General features: G+C 35.6%; 1 protein-coding gene across 1 annotated transcript; it reads right to left on the bottom strand.

The window, feature by feature from the left end:
- Window positions 1-4,427: 4,427 nt before the first annotated feature.
- LOC144433768 (carbohydrate sulfotransferase 11-like) lies at window positions 4,428-14,310 on the bottom strand. The gene is made up of 4 exons (XM_078122130.1): window positions 14,191-14,310; window positions 9,579-9,659; window positions 8,195-8,265; window positions 4,428-5,237 (listed from the first exon to the last, which is right to left on the bottom strand). Exons 1-4 carry the CDS (start codon window positions 14,219-14,221, stop codon window positions 4,428-4,430), a joined length of 993 nt encoding a protein of 330 aa, XP_077978256.1. The 5' UTR covers window positions 14,222-14,310.
- Window positions 14,311-21,425: the final 7,115 nt, after the last annotated feature.

The raw sequence follows: 21,425 nt of genomic DNA, 5'->3' as shown, positions 1-21,425 counted from the left end.
CTGTTACTGCCTGTTTGTCTCAATATATGGTATGTACGAGGTGTGTCATCTTTATTGTCAATAGTTGACCTGGATAGGATTTCCGTAATATTTAAATTTATACTACGACAACACACTATATAATGTGTGGTCTGTGTTATATACGCCCATCCGTTTCCTTTGGTAGAACTGAAAACTAGGAAAACGAAACATGTTTTATTTCCCCTTTTCCAATAATAAAAAACCTGTCCTTTTTCCAATTAACGTTTGAACAAGCGGAAATAGAAAAAAGAACCAAATGTGAACTGAATGCCTTCCGTAAAAACTTTAGATTTTTGTTCGTACACATTGTTGGAATGCAAAAGCCTGACCTATAGCTATTACACATGATGTTTCTCTTAATTTGTCCATTAAAAATAGCAAACGATATGAAATGTAACGCTTGAAGATATTGCCTAGTTATCGAAAATCATTAATTATGCAATCGAACTGTGAGCTAAAAACAAGTTTTAATAAATTTGGACACAATATCTGACATTTGAAGCTTGCATTCCGAAGATATTGCCTAAATATCAAAAATCATTTAATTATGCAAATTACACATTTCTATTAAAAACTACACACAAAAACTAAAAGAACACGTACGCTTTGTTATCCTCAGTGCATGTACCAAATTATGTGAAATTTGAAGATTGCATTTGTAATAGATCGCCTAATTACCGACAATTAATTAAAAAATGACATATTAAAAGCAACAGCTATGTCAAGCCTTATAGCACATGTGCTTGCAATTGTAGTATCTGAGATATTGCCTGATTGTCAAAAATCATTCATTATTCAACAACTCATAACAATAAAACACTATAATAAATATATGCACTTTGTCATCAAAGCATGTACCAATGTATATGAAATTTGAAGCTTGCATTCTTAAGATATATCCTAAATACCGTAAATCAATAATTTAAGCAGATGATTCATTAAAAGTGAAAGCTATGCAAAATAACTTAATATGCCATGTGCTCATTGTTATATTGGTTGATATATGTACCAAATTATATAAAATTTGAAATTTGCATCAAGAAACTAGTAGGTGACTGACTTGCTGACAAGTATAGTAGTGATCGCGCTATGCTAGTGAACCACATGTCCTCTGGGCAATACAAACTTCCAGGCACCTATTAGACTCATATTATCAAAATAGTAAGTGAATCCATTGACAAAGACACAAGTTTACAGTATCTTATTCAAGTTTGTGTATGGAACGCAAGTTTAATGACAGTCTTTCCATTGAAAGGTCGGTCACTGACATGCGATTGAATTATTGGTTGCAAAAGTATAACCTGTGAGTTGCAAAATCTCGATTTTTATTCTTTTATTGAAAGGAACTGGGACTAAATTATTAGTATTATTTCAAACTACGTTAAACGGTAATTAAGTTTTAGTACAAGCAGTCTAATAATGAATGAATGAATGAATGAGAGAGAGAGAGAGAGAGAGAGAGAGAGCGAGAGAGAGAGAGAGAGAGCGAGAGCGAGAGAGAGATTGGTTTCAGTGTAAGCAGTATATGCCGCGAGTGCCACCCACGCATCACATACCCTAATGTACTATGTAATCGTCAGATGAAATATTATTTTATCCGATTAACATATATAGATTTTCTCAACTTCTAAAATGATTTTTGAAAAATGTGGATGTGAAAACTAACATGCATAAATCCAGATTTTTCACGCTGGAAAAGACTGGAAAGGGCATTCTCGCAAACCAGAGTTATTATTTCCAGCACTGCAGTGGGAGGCGCGTTAAGAATGTTGCCGAAAAAACAGACCGTGGTTTGCGACGATGCGATGGTGGGATTACGTCCTTACCATTGATTGTAGGACTCATATCCTTTTATATTTCTGACAGCATTTTAACCCACGTTTTGAACTACTTTTAACAGGTAGAGGGTAGTGTTTTAAAGAAAGAAAGTTGAGGGAGGCCACCTTTAAGCATGACGGAATCGGGTGGACGGGGGGGGGGAGAAGAGAGAGATGGTTACACTTTATTCAACAACCCAAGCCTGATTCCCCACGGTAGTTATTGAAGTTTCTCTAACTTCATCGGCGGGAATTTCACACATTGAAATTTCACCAGTACGATTACAATATTAAATATTCAGATGAAAATACGCGAATAAAGTTCACCCTAGATTATCATATCAGTTTGTCAGCATGAAATTCACTGTGTTGAGTTTAATAATGCATTTTCAAATAAGAACAGTCAAGAAGAGGAACATGGCTGCAAGGTCACTGAAGAATGGAGGAAATGAGTTTGCGACCGAGCCAGCACTGAAATAAAGGTGGGCCGATGGTTGTTTGGCGAAGAGATCTCGACATGTCATTACTGAGTCGGAAAGACAGTAAATACTGTCGGTTACACGTGCACCAAGTTTTACCAAGAATTGGATGGTGACACTACGAGCAATATAAAACACACGATTTTATGTCTTCAGGTGATTTACCTGACGAGCCCGTAACCTTATAGTCTGTCGACCACGCACACAAGTGTTCCTTTTATTACCCTAATCCACTATGTCAATATATCTGGCAGACCAATCGTCTCAGCATGTAGTTGCCCCACAGTGCATACTCATATATGTAAATTATATGTAAATGACTCCTATTAGTAGTCTTATTTACGATATCAATGTGCACATACAGTGGATGGTTATCAAAGACGATGCAATCAAAAGATGTAGACTTAACTTGCTCAATTACGTTTCCATAAATGCACAGTGCATACTAATATTCAGATACGTAAATTATGTAAATATTAGTAGTCTTATTTACAATATCAATATGTGCATAGTGGATGGTTATCAAAAACAATACAATCAAAAGATGTAGAGTTAACTTGCTATATTTACATTTCCATAAATGAACAAGGTTCTACTAGCATTCATTTATCTTCTTCTACGGTCTCTAATAAATATGAATTTTGTCTTTTTCTCATTGATAGTGAGTTTATTTGCAGTACACCAATCAGTCACATTTTCAAACTCATTGTTCACCAATGAGATGTCACTGTTGTTTAGATTTTGAAGGAATGTATGGAAAATATTGGCGTCGTCTGTAAACAATCTGAAATCGAAGAATGATGACGAGAGTGGGAGAACTAATTATAACACACTGCTGACGATTATGTAAATAGTCCTGAAACCACATCAGGGATATACCTCTAATGCCATACTGAGCAAGTTTAGACAACAATATATCATGGGTGATAGTATCAAAAGCTTTAGAGAAATCAATGAAAATCCCAAGAGTAATCCTACCTTCGTCTAATTGCTTCAGCAGATAATTCACTAAATTAATGACAGAGTTTTGTGCTGTACTTTTTTCTAGAGCCATATTGATACTCAAACTTTTATTATTATTCAGAAATGATCTTAAGCCATTATCAACTATGTTTTCCAAAATTTTATTCAAAAGGTGAAGAATAGAAATTGGCCTATAATTGGTTGACGTATGTTCTGATCCCTTTGTACCTTTCGTAAGGAAGTGTATTGTTATGCCTCTGTGTGTGTGTGTGTGTGTGTGTGTGTGTGTGTGTGTGTGTGTGAGCTAATCGGTTTGTACATAAAAAGACACTTAATCACTTTGAAAACAGGTTTGCTGAAGTTACCACATGAATCAAGTTACAAATGCTTTTCTATGGTATGGTAGAAACCATGTCACGAAGATGTTGTACACAGTATGTATCTTTATTCCCTCCTTTGCCAACATATTTCTGTAAGCTTTGGTACCAATTCTCATTTTCCAGCATCAAGTGAATAACAAAATCTACCTGCAATTTGACATTTATAATTATTGATCGAAACTTACCGTACCATGAAGCAGCTACGCTGCCAAAATAATTAGTATTTGAAGAAATTTTATCAGAATGATGTGTATATGCAACCATTGATATGCATATTATTTCTGAGTTTTGGAAAAAAACTTGAAACTTCACAACTACTCGGTCATACTCAAAGATAAAAGTTCTTTATAAAATAACAGCTTAGATTTCAAAATCAGTTGTGCACAACACCTTTGGTGCTGTTTTTCCCCAGTAAAAGCTAAAATTTTCAACATCACTGATGGAATTCAATATGAAATCGAAAATTGAAACAAACGCCACTTTGCTTTTAGATTGAATGTGTAACTAGATTTAAACTGAATGCCTCCTGTAAGGGCATGAGTAATTTGTATATTTAAATGTTTTCAGTAATTAGGGCGTATCTACAGAATGCACCCTTCAAATTCCACAACATTGGGTACATACATTTTACTTTCCCGAAGGGGCCACCGTATAAAAAGCATCACTCTGAAGGAGAATCCTCCACTCACAACCAGCAATTTCAAACTTGTGACTGTACAGTCAGAACTAAAATTTGACTGTAGTAACATAGCATAAAATACTGTCCTTCACATAGCACAATTTGACAAGTAGTCATATGGAAAGTTGTATTGGAATATCTTAAAATCATCCGAATACATGTCATAAAGTTTAAGTATTTGTCCCGGAGTCAGTTGTCTGTAGAATTCAAAAGTTCGTTTGGAACTGTTTGTTGCATGACCAGCACTGCTTGGGTAGTTGAGACTTATATTCAGCTTTCCAAATATGTATTCTACGTCGGATTGTAATGTATCGAACGTTCCGATGTAGTCATATTTGATTTGGCAAGGTAAACACAATTCTGTGTATGGTAACCAGTGAATGTTGTCAACTCGATAATGGAGTAGAAAATTGACAAACTTATCAAATGTTATCTTTCTCGAGCCATTTGATTTTGTATTAGAAGGCGAATTTCGAATCTGTTCACCATATCGTTTCTGAAATGAGAACTCGGGTTTTTGTATAAATTTATCTAAAAAGACCGACAACAGTCTCTCAAAAGGATGGCGAACAAATATCACTTTCGCATACTCTCTTAATGCATATTCTTGGTCAGCTTGTGACATATCACGCAGGGATGGCACCCGATGATGATGAATACTTCTGTTTGGTTTCAACGACCTACCAGAGAGATTGAGGAACGCTCTTTGCCAATTTGAAGACCCTACCTTTGCAATCATGCAAAACATAAACTTGTGTTTGTGGTCTACAAACATTCCTGTTCTTCTCAAATTGACATTTGATATTGTACTACGTGAATTGTTGTAACATATGGCATCTAATAAACGCTTTCTCCTGCTGTGCAACTTTGCCACTGAAAGTGCTTCTGTTGGGGTTGTCTGCAAAACATAATAGACAAGACCGGTACCTAGATAATTAGTGAGGAAAAATAAATTGAAGTGAAGTCAATTGAAGACGACTGATTCAAACGACAATTACAAGAAAGCCACAATGTTATATGTATTTACCGGTGCTCCAAACCAGAAAACGTTTCATAGATTACGAGCGAAGACATTTTAAAAAGGGTTTAATGAGTAATTTGCATAATTAATGATTTTCAATAATTAAGCCGTATCTACAGAATGTACACTTCAAATGCCACCACATTCGGTATATACATAAACCATAGTAAGCATACATATCCTGTAAAGCCTGTTGGTATGGTATTTCGTTTTAATGAGTAATTTGCATAATGAATGGTTTTCGATAATTAGGTCATACCTTAAGAATGCGGTACATATATCAACTATAACAAAGCGCACATGTCCTTTGAAGTTTGTTGACATAGCTTTTACTTTTAATTAGTTATTTAAAACAATATTGGTTTTCAATACTTAAGAATGCCCGCTACAAATTCCATATAATTTGGCACATAAATTCTACTTATTTTTCATATGATTGGGAAGAAAATTGCCAACAGAACACAAAAGAAGACGAGTTATACAATGACCCCATCATAAAGTTAGAGTTTAATTACAGCGCGTACCATCTGTATGCATCTAAATAAAACTTTTTACATAAGGGAATTTTGCTTCATGTGCTGAACAATAATATGGTGACCATATGTATTCTCTAGGACACAAATCTACAATTACCATTATAGAGATAAAATATATAGTTAATTCTAGAAGATTTCGTCTGATTCTCTATAGATACAGAATTCTGAACGCAAAATTAATAGACCCTCAAGATAACTCAAAACGGATGATACTATTTTTGACGATATCAGTAAGTGTGGGACAATAAAATGGAATGAAAAATGAAGAATGAAACTGTAAACATATCGTAAAATATGAATGATTTCTGAACGTCTTTATTTATGAAAATTTAGATTTTGGTAATATTACCCATTTTTGGCGATTTTTAACTCTTTGAGGATTATGGTGACCCTCTTTTTTAAGATTTGAATTCAGTAGGAAGGGCAGGCAAGTTAATAAAGATTCCAAAAATGTATTCATATATGCCTAGCAACAACACCACGTCCATACCATATCAACAGCTAGATACAGTTGTGCTACAATGCCATTGCGCTATTTTTAATTGTGATGTGTAATTTGCCTAATCATTTTCTATAATTAGGCAATATCTTTAGAATGCAAGCTTTCACTTTCAGATAATTTTGTACATGCAAAGGCAATGTCTTAAGTGTGCAAGCTTCAACTTTTATATGGTTTCATGTAATTAATGTTCCAAGTAAGGTTTACATTATGCATAGTTATAGCTTGGAATTCTGTATTCCAATAATATGTGTAGAAACAAAAATCTAGGGTTTTGCCCTTACAGGAGGCATTCAGGTTACTTCTGCTTCATTTTTACCTTCCGTAAGGAATGTTATAATATACCGATGAAGTATGTGTGTCTGTGCGTGTGTGTGTTTGTGTGTGTGTGTGTGTGTGTGTGTGTGTGTGTGTGTGTGTGTGTCACCATTTCCGAAAAAACAGCTGCATGAATTCAAACGTAATTTCATAGACATGTTCCATAGGGTAATGGCCAGAACTGATGAAGTTTTGGTAATTATCCGATGAATATTAATGACCAATTTGAGTAATTAATCGATCGTGGTCTACATAGCTCTACACTGAGAAAGACTCTGTTTTCAGGGGTTTCTTACTTGCCAACCTTATTTTCTGTTTCCCTTGGATCTGCACTCTGCATTGGCTTGACAAACACGAGAAAAAAGAAGACCGAGGCAGGGTATTTAACTTGATTCAAACTCACCAGAAAACAATTTTTTTTATTGGCCTTAAAATAGGTTTACAATGAGCGCGGCATTCACAAACAGGTGAAATATCTATCATTGTTTCAATTTCGTCAAATATGAACTATTCGTTTTCAAATTTCACACACTAATGCGCAGATGAATAAAGAGAAATCGTGTCTTTTTTAGATTTTCGATTTTTAAGTATAGGAAGTATTATATTGACCTCGAACCATCTCCTTTTTACCGTGTTCAGGTTCTTTTCCGATTTCTCTCGATAACAAACTACCGCTGTTTGTTGCAAGGCTTGTACATAATCATTTATCTAGCTCTGTATCTCAGGATATAAATACACTCTCACATATTTATCAAGTGTAATAATCTATAATTTATACCCAAATCATGTGTGTGGTCAAAATATGGAAAATAGACCAAGCCTCGCCTAGCCTACGAAGACAATTTCGCGACAATGTATAAATAACCATGGTGACCTACACATTGACCTCTATATAATTAGTGTACAGTGAGGGTGAGCCACTCAACAAAATCTTGACAATTTGTTTGTGTAAACTCGTGGTGGGACAGAAGGAAGTTCAACACGCACATGCCATATCCCGGGTATGTAGGGGATCACGAAAGCCGAGTGAAGTAGAGGATGGCACGGTTTCCTGTGCTGAGAATAGGAGGCGTGGCGGGCATTTCAACATTTTTGACAACTAATTTTCATTGGGACTTGACGAATCACATATATAGAGCTAAATTCCTTATGGAAGGCATTCAGTTTAAGATTCTGGTATTTTCTAATTCCAGAATAAATGTGTTAGATGTGTTAGATGTGTTAAAGTTGTTAAATGAGCTGCTCATGCCAATGTTTATACGTAAAGTGGCATATCATCTCTCAAGTTTTGTGTCCATGTACAACTGAACAAAACTCAAGATTATTGCTTCAACTAGATGTAGATGTGTGGGTTTAACTCAGACATACAAAGGACGCCCTCATGTGACAAAATAGTGAGGTACTTCCTTGCATATCGGATGGACTATGTTTGACTACTATGCTTATATGTATTGACTGCATATTAAATGAAATAAACTTACCACCACTTTCAGTAATGGTTTTGACGTTTTGGTACACATAACATATTTGTCGGTGCTTCTTTTGAATACATCTATGTGAATAAACAAAAAATAACATGACTGTATATTGCATTTTGTTTTCACATAATTAGCTTTAAAATCGAATTAATATATACTGGCATTATTCAAAAAAAATTGTTGGTTGACTATTGCACAGTACGTTACCACAACTACGTTGTCTCTTTTTGTTTATTTTTGTTTAATAAAGTCCATAACTTAGCAAAAAACACCATTCATACTATTTTGGGATAATTGGGTAATGATGAATTAGTAACAATTACCTCAGAAGGCTAAATATGCACAGGTAATTATAAGTCAGGGTAAAGAATAAAGAATTTGTCTCGATTTCTGCAAAACTGCAGCTTGTTATTAATACGTACGTTAGCATACGTTATAGACAATTTGTAAAATTGCACATATTATGGCTGGTAAATGTTTGAAATTTGATTTACTTTCTTCATTTTTACCAGAATTTCAAATTAATGAAATGTTTATCAATTAACATATTTTAACTTAATTATTGGTTTCTAGCAAATTCAAACATGATGCAATAGTGTCTTTCAAGCACCTTATCACTCTACCTGATAGTATCTCGATAAAAAGTTGAAATACATGGTAACAGAAAATAACTTTCCTTGCATGGTCATTTTTGTGTTATTAAGTCTAAAACTCTGGAATTCACCGGTCAAACTAAATAGTGATTCAAGAACTTGATAAAAATACAGTATTCCAAAAGTAAAAGTGAAAAAACCCTTGAGAACAGTTTGCTCTTGTACGTAGAGAAAGTGATTTGTACACAAACCGAAACACAAGCTTTAATCACAGGTAATACAAGTAATCAAATTTGTTATGTAAGGCGATGTTTCAATATATGAGGTAGCGACGGGTGAATGCACAAACTAGCTGTGACGTAATATTTACTTATTTACCTATTTTATTTACAAATCACTTCCTTCCTGGTCCGCTTCTAGAATACTCTCAACCGAGTATTCCTACTTAAAATTGATTAATTTTGTACATTGCATTAGTTTCTTAGCAATTAAGCTACAAACATTGACTCGGTCTGTTTTGTTCACATTGTTTATTCGCTGAGAAAAAAATACTTGTAAATACGCAATGTGTCTTTTGTTTGATAGGCTTACTTTGTATTACTTATCAAGCTGATTAAATTCTGATGTGGTGAAAGCGGCTAGATGTCTTTTATTTACCTTTATTTCCAACCTATTGTGTTGTTTGTTTTGTTCTGGGTGATCAAAGCAAACGACACAAAACGTTTGAAATAGAGGTAAATAAAAACATCTAGTCGCTTTCACTACATCAGATTTTAATCCGATTGACTGCTTACCTAGATTATAGGTTATCAATACCAATATAACTGATGTGCAAAACACCATGCAAAAACGCCGGTTCGTCTTCATTATTGCCCCTAGAGGAAAATGTGATCTTTTTGTTAGTATTTTTATCAAAATCTACATTATGTATAATTTGTATTTACGATCATGAATATTCTAGATTTGGACAGATTTAACCGGTATGCAATAACTTCACTGAAAATAGAATAGTCCAAGAAATCAGAGTAATGGACTTAGGGGTGGACCATTTGATATCCTGGGGGGTGGGGGTTGATGCCAAATGGAGTTGCTTGAAAAAGAAAATCCGGATATAAGTGGATGATGGAAAAAAAGACTGACCATTGCTGCTAGGAAAACAAATTCTTGGCAGGGATATGATGCACAAGTTCGAGTGTACTGTTCAACCTGCTAGTATCTCTCCAGCCAGGGCACTTGTCAAATTATGACAAACATTTTCAAACACATGTCAGGGACCAGTCTTTTGGTCTGTGGTACATATATGCGTTCTTGTCTGTTTCTTTCGTAATTGTTTTAATATTACTTCATGTAAGGGTTCAAACATAATTACACATAGAATTATACATATACATGTATTACCTAGCTACCACACGAGTTAGAAAACATGTCATGTTAATGTTTGGCTGGTTCACAATCGGAGCTTCGCTTATCTTGCACTTTGGGGCAAAAGTGAACTCGAAGGTTTCGTAACGGTATTCTCCATAGATAGTTTATAGAAGAACTTGTATAATCTAAATTGTTTTAGTCTCTTCAGTATGAACGTGTCAGAAGGGATGAATATACTTTCTATGTCGGACACTACATGTATCAGATTCAAGTTTGTATTATACACTAGGTATGACCACCCAAAGTTCTCTAACATACCAGTGACTTTACTATACGTGCAATATTAATGCCTCTATACCAATGTTACGAGCCCACTTTTATGTGACATGGGAAATTCAAACAGAAAAACTCCAGATCTGCTAGGGGGAAAACCCCTAGGAATGCCTCGACCCGGAGGTCACTCATGCATTAAACCAACAATAAGATTCACCAAACTTGGCTTTAAGAGTAAAGCACTTCCAAAGCTTCTAGGGGATCACCCCCTAGAAAACCCCCTCCCCCAATAAGCGGTGGACATATCCCAGTATCCAGATATTTCCCTACCTCTTACTCTTAAGATGCTATCAAATTTTTGTTTTCAAAAAATGTTCAACCATGTGTATTTGCCTTTTACATGTTAGTGCTGTCTTGTAAAGCTTGGAAATTATTGTCTGAAAGTGTCTGTGAATAGATAGAGGTGTACATATTCCCTTCTCAGGCTTTCCCACTACCTTTCATAGTCAAGATGTTATCAAAGTCCCTTTGGAATATCTTTATCCTGTGCAGTGTATGATAGTACCATCCCCGGATCTCAGAGAATATTTGCAAGACGGTCAAGCAGTTGATACTGAGCCACTCTTACTACTGCTGCTATGAGTTTAATGGATTTACCATTGATTTGATGTAGGAATGTTTGGGTAATGTCCAGGGTAGGCGTGCGTGAGTACATGATGTCATCATTATCAATTGTTGATTTTGAAAGAAATAGTGTTCATTTCAACATATAAAGAAACCAGATTGTTCATATAGGGTTATTACTAAACATATAAAGCCTGAATGAATTTGTTGCATCCATACATTTCAAAATGGACACACTAAATAAGGACCTTTTTTAAATTCATGAAACAAAACTGCATATGATGTTATGATGTTTATATATTTAAAAGAGGCTTACTACTCTGTGCCAGTGGCCAGTGTGTCGGAAATACGTATGATTTATTTTAGATTCAAGTATTAATTGTAAGACTTTAAATTATGTATATGGTTTGATATCTTATGCCTCTAAATGACCTCCTACACTGTCTTGTTATCAATTTGTTTTCACCTTTGGAGTTGTCTCCTTCCAATCAGTAGCAATCAAGGTGATAATTGTCTTTCTCCCAAAACAAGATGGATGGTGGCTGGCTATTTATCTCCCCTATAGGTTAGATAGAGCCAATTAGAGACATCTCATTAAGCATGTGAAATCCACATCCTGTGTAAAGTAATCTCGTTCGGAGTATTATTGTAGTTGGCTATCACTGTTATTTTGATGCATCACTGTACCATATAATTTTATATCTCCACTGTAGTGTAGGTGACAGAAGGTGTGGCTAAAATAGTGCTTGGGTTTCATTTGGAGGGGTTTAACATTTTTTGAGAAGATAGGGTGAGAGGAGCTACAACATTTATTTAATCGTAAATTGTGTACATTTCCTAACTGTAGCTATGCAGACAAATTGCAAGAGATAGTATCAAGATGACTGAATAAGTTCTATCTAAACTCGACCTGAAATATTTTGCTATCATTATACATGGTTTGTTTAATAATTGTCAATACCTACACAATGTGCTGGTTTAGGTTTCCCGTTTATTTTTTCTGGCCTTACATATGATATTTAATTGCGTATGGTAAAATAGATATTATGTACATGACATGCACATTTATGTAAATTAGCCACGTTTATAAATTTGAAATGCATGATTGAACCAAGACAATGTTCTGTCCCCCTGGCAATTTGGTCAGGCTACGGCCCTGAATAGTAGATTGCGTGACAGGTTTGTTGAGAATAAAAATAAATCGCGTCGTCGCACCATTCGGACCGGAAACAAGGTCTATATCTCCTGGTTAGTGGACTTGCGCTATCACAGAAACACGTGTTATTTTACCCGAGGCTTTTAGAATAGGCTGAACACCTCAATATTATCGATATTTTATTGTATTCTGATAGAAACATATTCTGATACATATCTCGGGAAACAAGTGCCTGTGTGCCACACGCACACATCGTGATCAACCACCGAGATTCTGACTACAAAATTAAATACCAATCAAAGTATTTTTCCATACCAGACCAGTTTTGAAATTACATGATAATTATATATTGGACCGTATCAGGAACAAGTCATTCTTACAGAAAAAAGTTCGGTAGAACAGGGGTGATTGATTCAAGTTTTTGATCTGTCCTTTTTAATATTATATATCACACAGGTGAAGAGTTGCACGTGTTTTAAGGATAGATATTTATTATTTTCCATGGTACGTAGTATAACTGATAGTTATAGTACACGCCCTCGGACATTTACTGTTTTTATTAGGACTAGCTGTTTTGGTTAACCATCTGTTATTTTTTAGAATAACTGATGCGTTAACCAAAACAGTCCTGATAAAAACAGTAAATGTCCGGGAACGTGTACTATAACGAAGTTATACTTCGAATTTGACGAGTTTTTAGGTTTTTCACCAGAAAGTCGTCATTGTTATCTACGAACCTCTTACCTACAAAATTGGCAATAGAAATCCCATCCCCGCACTTCTCCGCCAAGTAATCAGATGTTTTCCCCAAAAGTTTAGTATGAAATCCACGAACCTGGCAAGGACTTGTTCTGTAACAAAATGACGGTCCCAAATCGAGCAGTGTTTCGAGGGGTGTGGACAGCTATAGAAATGATGAACAAGCTGCGGACAGTTTCTTTCATGGGTTTAAAGTGTTATGTTAGTGGACAGTTCCTTTCATGGATTAACGGTATGTGGACACTTTTTTGTGTGTAAAAGTGTCTGATTAACTGAAAACGTGTCCGCTAAATGAAATTAAGAGCACAGTTGAAACAAAAGGGAAGAGTTGGAAAGGAGTATAATGTAGTATATAGCAGTATTTTAATGTCTCAACGTTTCGCCTAAATATAACATTAAATAGAAGCTTGAAGGTCGAGTGACTATGTGTGTAGGGCGTTGGTTCAGTATGAACGTAACTGACAGTCTTGTCAGTGCTCTCTCCGTAGACGGACACATCTGTATGTTGTTCTATAGGTGAGAATCAAATTTTACCAACACGAATTGTACCTTGTGACACCTGTCCTACGCTTACTTAGGCTATGTCAAATTGACCCTTGAAAAGAGTCAGAACATAATTGATTGTTGATGTCAACTTTACATTGACGTAGCACACAAGAGAGAGTACAAAGCCTAGATTATTTTTGTTAAACTATCATAAATCCATCGTTTCCATTCCCACATTTTAACATGCCCCAATATTCAGGCTGCAAGGTATTTCAATACATTTTACTATTTGGCAAAACATTAAAAATGTCTTTTTACAGGTATGTATTGTAAGTTCTGAATTGCAGGATTACTACAGCAAACCGCCCCTGGAAGGCATGCAGCAGACATTGTTACTAGTATTCCTGCATACTCGTGAACTTGAAACCTGTGTCTTGCCTGAACACTACACAAGAGTTAGAGGGAAAAGGAACAGATATTATGAATTGCATAAAACCATAAAGCAGTTTGCAGGGAGACAATATCACTCTACAAAAATTCTTGGGTTCATTTCAGGGAGCGTGATTTTTTTGGAGCCTGTAGGCCTGTAGCCTGTGGTCTGAGTTACAGTTAAAATTTGCACCTGTACACTGCTTTGCTTAGTCTTTCTATTCTGGCTACATTGGCTTTAAATAACGTCACACGTGATTCCGTAGTATCTACGGAAAGATGAGAATAGCATTAAACAATGAAATGAGACTTACCTGAAACTGTAGGTTGAAAATTCATAAGCATAAACGACTTTCAAACATATGCACAGTTGGTGAGGACAACCACGGCCGAGATATCCTGTTGGCTAGCAATATCCCAACTGATGACTTGTTTGTACAACTGCAGACTTTGTCAGGTTATAGACAATGATTTACTATTTTTTTTAAACTCTAGTACTCGGGTCAGATCATAGGTGAATAACATTTGACAGCTCTGGGTCATAATTAAAACATTAATAAATCCTGGTCCCTGAGCATTTCGATCATTCGTCAATAAGCTAATGAGGGGGATCTTGAGGAGGTGACGTCTTTCTGGGTTAAACAATTCGGATAGACTTGGTGTACCTGTACGTGCTCAATTGTTTCAATTTGTTCCATATAGAACGTGCACCAAACTTGAAGTTTAGAGAAGTAAAACCCGTGTTCAGATACATGACACGTTGTTATCAGTTCAGTTAGCACGTCAACTTTGCATATAGTTCAAACATGTTTCTACTTAATAATTTGATTGTTGGCTATGGCAAGCCGAGTAGAACAAAAAGCAGTCATTTTAAATTGGAATTTTATTTTCCAAATTTTTTATTTTAGTTGTACGTTTTATATTATATGTCCATTTTTTAAATATTATTTGTAGGATTTAAAAAAAATATTTATCGCTTTAAATTATATTTTCTTTATTTTTAGCACAACTGAACTGAAAAGGTTCAGTAGTGCTATGGGCATACGCCACTTCGCAAATAGCGCCATCTTTGTTGTGAGCAATGTACTGTGGGGACTCTTTGAGACAACTACGTAAAGTGGGCGCCACTTTCAAGATGGAGTCGGTAATGGCCGATTCTGTCCGGATGTCACCAGACAAAATTGTCAAAAGCTGACTTGGATTTCAATAATAATGAATGATTTATACCATGGGCTTTTAACACTAACCCTGTCTTTCAGATTAATGTGCTGTGTACCTGCTTGGGATGTATAAAGACCCCCCGCCCCCATTTCGATAAGTGGGCGTTAAAGTGCGTTACACTCAAGCTAAAGCGAATGTGCTTAAACTAATGATAATTACTGATGCTCTATATCTGTTAGCAAATGTACGAAAGCCGAGACTTCGCCAATACAGTTCACAATTCACGTAAATATTTCAAACAAAAACTGTCACCCCTTAAAACAAAAAAGTCAAAATTCAGTAACTATGAGGCATCTGTGATCAAAATGTGCCCTACTCGACTTCAGATCACAAAAGAATATTTTTATTTTCCTCGCAATGTACATTTTCGTTGTCTCACTCAAAGTGTACTAAGATTCCGAATCGATAAACATAAAAGTATTGGTCAAGTTGTCGGAATATAATACCTCTCTCAATTTAGTGAAAGTCAGATGTGTACTTTCAAACTGCATTCAACCATAGACAGTGGTGGGGACCTATTAACTGAACCTCAAGCCACATGTAAAACGGTCTGAGAAAACATGAATAGCGTGATTATATACGGATATACTTTGCAGGTATATGAGCTACAGAAACTAATATTATTTTTTTTATTTCATTGGCAATTTAATTCGTTTATTACACGCATCGCTATAGCATTGTATGCTAGTGTCACTTTTTGATCTTCGCACTCAGCTGACAGATCAAGTGACTACACTCGAATCACTCTCACATCTCACGTCTTATGTACCGATCCAACTTCTGTACCGGGATCACTACTTGAATTTTAGGGAATTAGCTCAAACTACACATAGTTTATGTTGAAGCCAAGTCTACACTAGAACCATGGCAAGCACTTCGCCTCTAGCCTCGTTCATTGACTTGCCCCGAAGTGAAGTAACTGCTGCCAGTTTCTAGTGTCATTTATCTTTATTGTCATTAAAGTTCAAATTTACATAACGCATGTGTATGGCCAAATAATTAATGCAAACCAGGTGTTACCATGCCCTACTGACTATTCTCAAAAGCTACTTTTTGAATACATAGCGATGCTATTAAAATCGTTATTTACGTGACGATTCCTAGCATGCGCGATTTCAATGGATAGTTCACTATTAAGTGACTGTACACTGACTCATGGTAATGAGTATCTTATATCGCTATTGTACGCTGGTTTAACTTTGAATTAAAATGTGTCCAGTTAAAAATTGTAACATTTTGCAGCAATTTAATTTTTTTTGCGCGCGGGAAAGTACAAAAGAATTGCGCACATGCACTGTGCATTTTCTGCGAGTAACAGTAGTCTTGAAAGTCTCCTTCATTTGAAGATAGCAAGTCGCAATTATAATGTCAGCGAGTGAAACTCAAAAAAAGACGGAAAAGGTCGTTCGACGTGAGGTTGCCTGCTATGCTGCATGCAGTGACTCGTGACTCCGAAGATGCGCTCGATCTCATTTACATCTTGTTCCTTATATTAAAACATTTCATACTGATAAAACGGCAGATCTCTTTTTGGAATATTTGGTGGCCCTGAAAAACTATTAAACTAGCTACGAACTTAAACTTCAGAAGTCATTTACCATGTGTACATCCGCATAATATCTTTCAGCTTTGCTACAACAAAATACACTTCCAGATAATATGTAATACATAGCATGATTGTTTAAATTCTGGTATTTTATTATGTCTATGGTTTGATATTTTATGCCTCTAAATGGCCTCCTACACTGTCTTATTTTCAATTTTTTTTTCACCTTTGGAGATGTCTCCTTCCAATGCATCATTGTACCATATATGATTTCACCAAGACAAATGTGTATGATTGCACCAAGACAAATTTCTGCCCCCCCCCCCCTGGTAATTTGGTCAGGCTACGGCCCTGATATATGAAATGCAGACTGTCGTCTCATGTACTAGAGTAGGCTTGGAATCTTGTGGTCTGAATCCGATATCTTTGAGAGAGTCTGTTGACCTTTCAGTCAAAGTGGGTCATGCGATGTAGTTAAAATATTGAATTTACTAAAATGAGGAATATGTTATCTGTGAAGCTAGGACATGTTAAATATATCAAAATGATTGTTTGCGACAATAGTCCGGCAGACGGGAAGGGTAAACTGGATTTGTTGTCTATTATTTTCTTAGCTGATTATTTGCAATATGGAAACACAAAAGAAAACCCATAACATGCCCACTTTATTGAAAGCAGGAAATGCTTTGCCCAATATCCACACAGGACTTTGCAGATATTAGAAAGATATTGAACGTTTAAAGTCAAGTTTACGGCAGTAAGCAAATAAAAAAAATAACAAGAATTTGAGAAGAACGATATGACACTCGTGTTAGACAAAAATATGTGTCATCATTAAAGTATATATATATATAAACAAATCGTTACAACTTCAATTTGTTATAGAGATATCATTTACAGTCTTGTGTATTTCTATCAGTGGATGTCCTTAGCCTACGTCAAGATAAATGATTATAACACACTAGTAACTAAAATCAAATATACTTACAGTTGACTTTAATGAGTGGATTATTCATGATGACACTGCTTCCAGCCGTCATCCTTCTCCTTTTGTCACAGCTCTTGTAAAGGAACTAGGAACTAAGAAAGAAACTACACACGGCACGTTAAGCTTGTTGACATGACTAGTGACTATACGTCTTCCTAATTGTTTAGTGCACGAAGTGTGTCAAGTGGTACATACTGATAGTGAAAATCATAATGATTGTTATGCCGAGTATGGAGTTGATAGAACACTATTTTCATGTAAATTAGAAATTTCCAGAAGTTATATGAAAATGACAGATAACGAATTTAAAGAGAAAACCACCCCAATACAGAGAAGAAACTGTCTTTTTAATGGAAAAGGAAAAATAGCTCACAGAAAGTCAGAGAGGAAGTCAGAAGGAAACTATTTATTTATGTGTTTTGTTAAATTACCCAAATTTCAACAATAAACGACAATTTTCGCTAAGATACGCACTGGTGGGGTTGTCATCTGACAATTTATACCGATGATTAGTGATGTTTTGATTTTTTTCTCTCATCCTACCATAGAGGGCGTCCACTAAAAATAAACTCGCCATGATGAAGAAATACATGGAAGACCAGTGAGGATAGCAACAGCGTCTTAAAAAATTGCGACCTGTGACTTGCAACTGTCATTTGCGACTTGAAAAACTGCCACATGTGATTTGCAAACTGACACCTACGACGTGTCAACCTCAATGGCGGGTCATAGAAATATAGTCAAGTCACAAGAAACGTTGAATTAAGTAAAGCCATCCTTTGAATTGGCAGGATGATTGCACTCTACACATCGTAAGATTAAAGGTCTCTTGAATTCAACAATACGCTTTGATACCCTTAATTCACTTTCAGCTCAGCATAAATAACTGCGGAACAATATCAAAAAGAGAAGACGAAATCTTACAAGGTTACTGAAAGTTAATGCAAAAATATGACGAATATGACCAAAGGTATAGTACCTGAAGATCCATATTAAGAAATTGAGAGAAGATCAAGAACTTGGATACAAGACCTGAATGACAAACAAACCTGCTGAAGAAATTTTAAACAAAAAAATGATATCTTTGTCCTTGATGAAGGTGTGTGTAATCCCCTGTAAACATATTAATGTAGATAGGGTTTGTAAGCAGAACAAGTATCAGTCCAGCTACAGGCTAGGCGTTTACTTACATCAATCACTTCCGTTTCTCTGGACTTTGAATCTAGGGGTTTCCCACCTTTTTAACACCTGGATATCTCCGAAAGCTGAAAGCGTAGCTTTAGGTATAGGTTGTATAGAGTATAGAGAGTAGAGTGAATCATAGGTGTCCGTCAAACTTTTATATTTTCATTATTTTCTCCGGAAGTGACAGTCAGTATTCTTAGATATTTGGTGTGCATGTTCCCTTGGGGAAGGCTATTCAGATTTGTTCATGCCAAGTTGATCTGTGCCATTTTCAATTTTTTATGATTTTTTTTCATAAAATGTCATTTTCATCATCTCCGTGAAAACTTATTGTCAGATTGCTTTGATATCTGGTGTGTTGATGCGCAGGGGGTAGCTTACTCAGGTTTGTTAATTTCAAGTCAGCACATCTTCATTTTTATTTTTTATGATTTTTTTTTTGTAATTTGAAAAAAAAATGAATATGTTAATGAGCATAATGACCGACGCCATATTGGAAATCAGTCGACAAGACTTTAAGTAAACTGCCACTTTTCAAAAGACACTATTGACGTCAAACAAGCAATGTAATATGTGCTATAGTCATAATTCTACGCATTGGGCGCCCAAATGCATGAAGTGACAAGCGTTTATTCGAAACAGGGTTGTAAACTTCAAATCCAAATTCTGCACCCCTTCTACATAATCAGCCAGTCCGCAACGTCCTTATTTGCATACTCTATCCTGATTCGACCAGAAGCTGAAGCTGACCTCATTTGACCGGGCAATTTTCCACAGCAAGAAACAGCACAGGACGTTCTTGGTACTCACTAAAATCTCACTTCAGCTAGACCCACTATAAAAATGTGATGTTTTCAGATAACATGTAACTTGTGATTAATTCTATATTATCGTGCAATTTGGAGTGACAGTGAACCAGAATTAAGACAACTTGCGTAAGGAAGTTATGCAAGAGCAGTCTAACTGCGGACTGTGAATCAACCAAATTTTGTTTATTGGCCGACAGTTCACATGAAAGTTAAACGACATGAACGTGTCTTGCCATTTCCAAAATGCAAATATTTGGCAAGTAAAAATAATTACTTCAGACTTTGCATTATGTTTTGCGTATCTTTCCCCGTTTTACATGTAAATCCGAAAAGGTTCTCTCGTCATGTCATCAGTGATCATACCACGAGGGGCTGTTTTGAGTACGAGCGAAGTGAGGCATGTTGAGGTATTTTGTTGAGAATTATAAATATTGCGAAATGTCAAGTACAAGGTTTAAATACAATGGAATGATGAAAAAAATGTCCGAGTCTGCTGACAGGCGCCGCGCCGGTCACAAGAAACACTGTAAATCCCATCTTTCTTAGTTTCCGTACGGCGACAACCCCAGGTACCCGGATGCACGAGGGACTAACCCGGAAGCAAGTCGTTGTCAGCCATACGTTACAGTGGTAACATCGTCCGAGAAATCGCTGCGTTCAGAGTGTCATTATTCACAGAATTGTTGTTTTCGAGTGAAAACGCGTCTTGAATTGTATAAATCTAACAAATGAAGACATGTCAAGTTATATTTTGAAAGTTGTATCGCTAGTTTGAGACGATTTTCTCACGTACTATCGAGGCTTACTTGGACTTGGACCTTACTCCAGTTCATCGGGAAGTTTAGCCAGTCCGATAATTCTTTCTGGTTTAGTTTACAACACTTTTGATCACGCAGATTTTGTTGTTGTGATGAAAAGAAATTTAAAAAAAAAGATCACTTCAACCATTTCGTTGTGTTTTCTTTATGAAAGGTAATAGAACATGAACGAGTGTTACCACTGTAACGTATGGCTGCCAGAATGACTCTCTTTCTTTCTGGTACTTGGCGGGGATTGTCGCCGTCCGGAAACTAAGATGGCGATTAATACATTTCTTCCCTATATATATCTACTACAACTTGTACAAGTTGAATGTTGTTGACTTGGTAAATTTGTTAGAAAATTGAAATTCAAATTGCCTCAAAATTATTTTAGATCCCTAGTTTATTTCATTCATCATTAAAATTTTCCAGGGTTAAAGCTGTAAGACAATGGAATTATTTATAGCCAACCTCAAAATCCTCTTTTTTTTCTTTTTCTTGTGTGCATTTCCCAGTCATTTTTTTTCTGAGATTTTGTGCAATTTTTCATAACAGTAGATTTTTGTTATAAAATGGTGACTATGGTATAAAAGTACAATACATTACCAACTTCTGTGTAAAATGTGTTTTACAGTGAGACATCATATGAACCACTCACCACTTTATTGCATCGCTAAAACAATACTGCATAGTGAAGAGCTGAAGAACTGAACCACTTCTACGTGTCACCAAAATAAAAAAATTAAATAAAAAAAAAAACAGCGGAGCTATTCTGACCGATAGGTCGCTTGTTTTAAGTCTGTACTAAGTGTTTTTATATTTTTTCTACCCCTTTTTACATAATTATATTACATCATTTTTATTTTGTGCTTCCACCCAGTTTTATAGTTTTTGAATTTTAACTTCAAATTTATTTTGTATTTTCACCCAGTTTATGTATACCTCTTCTCAGTTTTACATTTTAATTTAGTTTTATATAATTCATATATATAATATATAT

The sequence above is a fragment of the Glandiceps talaboti genome, chromosome 4 (genome assembly GCF_964340395.1).
Source record: "Glandiceps talaboti chromosome 4, keGlaTala1.1, whole genome shotgun sequence".
Taxonomy (NCBI): Eukaryota; Metazoa; Hemichordata; class Enteropneusta; family Spengelidae; genus Glandiceps; species Glandiceps talaboti.
The sequence above is the reverse complement of the archived record's forward strand: the minus strand, read 5'-3'. Positions and strand labels throughout refer to the sequence as shown.